General features: G+C 35.2%; 1 protein-coding gene across 1 annotated transcript in view; it reads left to right on the plus strand.

The window, feature by feature from the left end:
- LOC121425317 (myoferlin-like) overlaps positions 1 to 2,648 on the plus strand; it is a 56,561-nt gene extending 53,913 nt beyond the window's left edge. The window contains exon 13 of the mRNA XM_041621346.1: positions 2,465 to 2,648. Within this exon, the coding sequence (XP_041477280.1) occupies positions 2,465 to 2,648 (184 nt within the window). The remainder of the gene's footprint in view (positions 1 to 2,464) is intronic.
- Positions 2,649 to 6,784: the final 4,136 nt, after the last annotated feature.

The following is a 6,784-nucleotide window of genomic DNA, read 5'->3' on the forward strand; positions in this document are numbered from 1 at the left end:
TATCAGAGAGTGTCTCTGAAGAAACAAAAACAGCTTTGAAAATAATGGGCATTTGAGGCAGCAAGAGAGAAGAATAGTGAATAATTTTGCATGACCTAGATATCTCATGAAAGGAATTCATGTTATGAAAGGTATTCTTACAGTTTGTTTTTCATTTGAAACACATCAAGACCTTGAAGTCATTTCATTCCTTTTAGGATGTGATTGACATGTCACAGTGCCGAATCAACACCTCATATAAAGCACTTTATTCTTTCCTTTTGAGCTGTCATGTGAAGACTCAAGCTAACTTTCTCACCTCTCAAGGCAGTGCTTTGCGCCCAGGAACGGTCTTAGAAGAAATAGGAATGTTTCAGTCACATCAGTGGACAGATATGGTGTCACAGTATTGAACTTTCGATGACCCGTCCACAATAGCATCGTGCGAACAATAACTTATGTTGTGTTGGCGATATGATGATTAAATCTAATTCCCGTTACAATATCGTCCATGAGTAAATGTACTACAGGGGTGACAAATAACGCTCATTGATTTCTCAAGTATTCAATATATCATTCTTTGCCCTCCCTTTAATGATCGCATTTTTTTCTCAATCATAGTTCGAACAATAATAATTATTCTTTACATTGCTCATTTATCACGTCAGAACTGAAGTATCGGTATGCAGCCTTGTCGCTAATAATGTGGAGATGTGTCGCTCACAATAGAATCAGATCTGGGGCTGTAGCTCTTTATTTAGCATAGCGCCGATAATGTGCAATCTGTCTTCTATTGTCATAAATACCTGCTATTAATGTATTCTCTTGGATCCTTACTGCAAACATAATCTCTGTTTCACCTTGCTACACCCAATTCTATGTCAAAATTCAACAAAGAAAAGCAAGAGACTCAAGTGATTTTATAAAAACCTCATTATGACCTGAAGGTGTCTCAAACAATGCATCAAATAGTTCTACAACAAAAACTTTGTCAGATTGTTTGGAGGATTTATTATAAAAGAAACTGAAATTCAATTATTCATGTTCAAAAAGAAGGCAATCTTTAAAGGTTTTCCTAGAAAATTTTGGATTTACCTCGAGCATATGCAATCTATCAATCTTGCAATGCTGTCTTTTGTATTTTTCATTTAAATGGTAATGTATAATTCCCCTCTTTCTATTGAAATATAACATGATTGAAGCGTGATCAGAGGATAATGACATTTAAGGTGAATGTGATGTAGATGAAAGAATTAACAATTCAGTTCTGATGACTCATGAAATTAATAGGTGATCACCATGATAAATTGGCCATCTTTGGAGCCAAAATGGAGATTTCTTGCATCTTGTGGTACCTCTAAATAATCCGTATCCATGGCTACGCTGCATAAAGGCAGGGCTTTTCTGTGTCTTTTCCTTTTATCTTTGTTGCAGAAATTGGAGGAATAGGAATCGGGAAAAAAAAGACTTTTAGTTGGATTTCAGTGGTTAACTTGGCCTAGCTGTTATGGTGTCTTACAGCTCTGTCTTGCACCTTAAACTAAATTGGAATTATCTTCAGGATCACTGGTTCAGTGACTTCAGATTGGATTGAGCAAAAATTATGATTGATGAGGGCTAGGAGAATATAAAATAGATCTTCGTTCTAAACTTAGAAACGATGGGTTTGTGTGCTGAACTGTTTTTAATTGCACTTTGCAAATTATGTCCCAGGGCTGTATATGACGTAAGCTACAGGTCATGTCGGGGACAGGTTTTGTCATGGTTCCATGCACAGTAAATGTAGAATGTAAATGCAGTGATGCAGAGCTGATATGCTGTACTGATGTTTTCAAATTGCTATGTTTGTTTCTCTTTCTCTCAATGATGGTATGAATGAAATTAGCAATTTTATAGAGTAATAGAGACATTTCAGTTTGTCAGGTGTCCTATAGTTAATAATTTCCTGCACCAGAAGGAAGACGTACCATGGGCCTCTTACAAATGCTATTGTAATGACAAAGCAAGATTAATAGTTTTGTTTGTACTTTGTTCTGTCTGATATTAAAACATCTAATTTAGGTTTGTTGTCATGAATATTTTGTTATCAGTGTGTAAATTTGGAAACACCGGGTTTCAAAGAAAACAAAAGAAATGAACTACCCCGTTTGCACCTAATTAGGGTCAACCAAGGGCCACTTGAATTTTTTTTTTAATTACTTGTACAAATACCATGTATGTATGTTTTTCACTCTGTTGGGGAATCTACTGACTATGTACTGATGATCATGATGGTGATGATGATAAAGTAGCTTATAAAGTGGTAATTTTTAATCTGTAGAGTGCAGAGCGAAGTAGATATAAAATGATCACCCGTTTAAAAATTGGGTTAAGACTTTAAGAGTGGCAAAAATAAATCAATATCCAGTCGAGTCATCGACCATCCCCTGTTCGACAATGAGAGTAGCTAACACAATGCGTTTTTTTTTTCTTCTTTTCTATGTAGTCGTCCAGAGACGTCCTTCTTGTGGTTCACCTCCCCCTGGAAGACCCTGAAGTATATCATCTGGCACAACTACAAATGGTATATCCTTGGATTCCTTCTCCTGCTCCTCCTGGTAGCCTTTATCATCCTCATCATCTACAATGTACCAGGAGCTGGGGTCAACAGGCTGTTCGGTAACATATAACAACCCTTGGTTTGAGGACATCCAAAAGCCTCCAAAGACCACTCATAGCTGTAGGGTCAATACCATTACCAATGGGTGGATGTATGGGGGTTGTCAAGAATGGATCGAGGGCAACCTACCAGGTTGACCACAAGGTATCTAGTCTTGTTGAGCTTGGTCAAAAGCACTTTCAAAGAGTTCCAAAGGCAGCTAGCGATGCTAGCTTGGTTTGGTCCTATATGTTCCTTGATTTGATTTGGGGGAAGATGGCAGGAGCAAAATGAACACATGTCTAGAGTTGTATTCTAGATTACTTTTTCATCATATGTAATGGAATTGTTATGACTTCACAAATCATGTGAAACATGCTTTAATCTTAATGTCGGGTATTCTTACGAAAGCAATAGAAGAATTCTACAATTCCGAATGTATGCCTTATACCAAATATTTCGTAAACCAACAGTGTCAGTCTGTGCCTGTCATGAATTTTGTATTTGCTAATAGTGTTCTGACACAGGGCACCATTTAACATGCCACATTAACGTACTTACTTTTGATTTTGTTTTAATCTGTTGATTACTCCTTAGCTTTATACAGGAATTACAATATATTTGTAGCAGGTGGGTGAAAAAAGTTATATTATGTATTGAAATGTTTGAAATAATTTATTGATAATGGAATGACACGGATATCTTTTCCACACTCATATTTTTTTAGGGAAAAATAAAATCATGAAATGAATTCAAATTACTGAAAAGTGCTTATTACAATGTTTATTTACTTAGAAAAAAAAACAGGAATGAACTTATTTATATATATTTTGAATAGTAAACTCATGTCATTTCCAATTAAGTCATGTTAAATTGTGAGATGTATGGGGATTTTGCAGTGTAATTCTTGTTAATTAAATTCAAGAAAAGGGGCTTTGTTAGACAAATGATACTCTTGTGAGTAAACAAATCATGTTCAGTCTGACAAAATGTAATGAAAATAATGAAAGCCTAGTGAAAAGAACCAATACAATTGTATATGCTATGTAGATATGATGTATTATGTTTTTTATATGTATGTCTTATTCAGTTTATCTGTTTCTCTTATTGTCTTTTCTATATGTCTTATAAACTTGTTCTTTTTTCTTATTCAGTTTATTAATCATGGCATTTACAAGGTAGTCGACAGCTATCATACATTTATGAAATGGTGTATGTTGCAATGAGAGAACATTTGTTTATTGATATTATACCATAGTATAGTTTATGAAGTATATTTCAGCGTCTTGTATGTAGAAAGGTGGCAAAGAGTATATATTTTGTTACATGGGGTAATAATGAGTCTTAGCAAGTTAAGCTAAGATTGTCTTAAGCTTGAGTTGATTTGTTATTAGGAAATATATGTTTGATTGAATTGATGTGAATATGTGAAATGATGACCATTCATTATTTTCATTAAAGTAATAAGACACAAACTCTTCCAAGATTGATCATGCCTTGATTGAAATCTCATGCCTTAAACATTTAGCAAATGAAATGAAACTTAATGAATTTGACAAATATATTTCTATTATAATTATCTATTTGATAGATGGAGACAAAATGTGAATATATGAAAGTATGATTATGTAATGTCCAATAAAGATATAACACTTATTAGATTGACAGGACAAGAAGGATTAGTTTGAAGAATTTTTCTGTTTAATGTAAGTCTGTGAGTTATGGAACTTAATCTGAACACATATGTAATTGTTTAATTTTAACAATCACTGACCAATTAAAAATGAGATCTACATTTATTTCCAATTTATTTTGTTCATTCTACCAATTTTGAAGGTTCATTGAGGAGTTCCATTGAATGCTTACTATAAATTTAATGTTCTGCTTTAACGTATTAGGTGGGATGAACATGTTGAATTATGATGTAATATTTCCATGCCTTCTGGTTGCTTCATAGTTGTAGTATGGAACGGGTATTTTGACTGTCTCTCTCTTTCTTATCTCACTTTGTATGTAGATCACTCTTTTTTTGCTCAAATTAAATTCCAAGAGTGAAAACAGTTGTCCGAAGTCTTTTAATTTACTGGATTGCATTGTGATAGGAAGAGTTTGGTCGGTTGAGTGTGTATTTTGAGGTGTGATGAAAAGTTGAAAAATATGAATTGTTAAAAGAAATAATATGAAAGCAAATAAGGAAAGGTAAAATGATTTTCTTTGTGATGTAGGTGTGTGAGGGTGGGTGTGTGTGTGTGTGGGGAAGCTTGCAGTGAGCATTTTCTGGGGACATTTTTTATATTTGTCTTGTCTTTCCGTTAATGCCCACAATCATTATGTTGGTTATATGAATGTCAAGATTGACTAGACCTGAATTTTGCCAGGACTGGCAGGTGCAATACACCGGGTGAACACCCTACTCTTTGGCAAATAGTGTATTGATTTTAATGTGCGTAGGTTGTGACTCTCTTGTACACGGGACCAACATTTGCATCCTTTATGATGGATGGAGTGTCTTCCTACTGCATTCACACCTGCACTGAATACAGTGGTGAGGCACGCTAACACACAACGCTATATCATCAGATTTTTTATCTGTTAGACGTGTTTTGGCATGAGTGGGACTTGAACCCCTCACGTTGAGATCTATGATCTTGTGCGAAACATGCGTTCTAACTGACTAATCTTCGCTGCCTCCCATCATCTGGAAAGTCATTACTACCATGCTAATCAATTCTTATCACATTTCAAAGCATTTCATATTGTAAACTCTGGATTCTTAAAAAGTTCTTGTTTGACCAATATATTCAAGTTGTGTGGGAGACACTATTGAATACCCAGGGAATATGACAACAATATGTAACAGATATTTGTCTCACCTGCGAAGCAAAGTGAGACTATAGGCGCCGCTTTTCCGACGGCGGCGGCGTCAACATCAAATCTTAACCTGAGGTTAAGTTTTTGAAATGACGTCATAACTTAGAAAGTATATGGACCTAGTTAATAAAACTTGGCCATAAGGTTAATCAAGTACTACTGAACATCCTATTAGAGTTTCATGTCACATGACCAAGGTCAAAGGTTATTTAGGGTCAATGAACTTAGACCATGTTGGAGGAATCAACATCGAAATCTTAACCTGAGGTTAAGTTTTTGAAATGTCATCATAACTTAGAAAATATATGGACCTAGTTCATGAAACTTGGACATAAGGTTAATCAAGTATCACTGAACATCCTACATGAGTTTCACGTCACATGACCAAGGTCAAAGGTCTCTTAGGGTCAATGAACTTTGGCCGAATTGGGGATATCTGTTGAATTCCCATCATAAATTTGAAAGTTTATGGATCTGATTCATGAAAATTGGACACAATAGTAATCAAGCATCACTGAAAATTTTGTGCAAGTTTCAGGTCTCATGATTAAGGTCAAAGGTCATTTAGGGTGAATGACCTTTTGCCGAATCGGGGGCATCTGTTGAATTACCATCATAACTTTGAAAGTTTATTGGTCTAGTTCATTAAACTTGGACATTAGAGTAATCAAGTATCACTAAACATCCTGTGCGCGTTTCAGGTCACATGACCAAGGTCAAAGGTAAATGAACTTTGGCCGAATTGGGTGTATCTGTTGAATTACCATCATAACTTTGAAAGTTTATGGATCTGATTCATGAAACTTGTACATAAGAGTAATCAAGTATCACTGAACATCCTGCTCGAGTTTCAGGTCACATGATCATGGTCAAAGGTCATGTAAGGTCAATGAACTTTGGCCATGTTGGGTTTTTTTGTTGAATAACCATCATATCTCTGTAAGTTTATTGGTCTAGTTCATAAAAAGTGGACATAAGAGTAACCATGTATCACTGAACATCTTGTGCGAGTTAGAGTAGTATTCAAAGTCAGCACTGCTGCTATATTGAACCGCGTGATGCAGGTGAGACGGCCAGAGGCATTCCACTTGTTTTTAATTTAGGTTAGCTTTCATTGTAACTGTCATCAATGGTAAGTAATCTTTCTATGAAAGAAAAAACAAACAAAAACACTTTCATGAAAGCAGTGCTCAAGAGCCAATCAATTCAGCTTTCTGTGGAAATGACTGTTAGTAGTAGTGCTACCATGATTTCACTCTATTTCGAAAGAGGTTTAACCCACTACAACTGAATTTT

The sequence above is a fragment of the Lytechinus variegatus genome, chromosome 12, assembly GCF_018143015.1.
Source record: "Lytechinus variegatus isolate NC3 chromosome 12, Lvar_3.0, whole genome shotgun sequence".
NCBI classification, from domain to species: Eukaryota; Metazoa; Echinodermata; class Echinoidea; order Temnopleuroida; family Toxopneustidae; genus Lytechinus; species Lytechinus variegatus.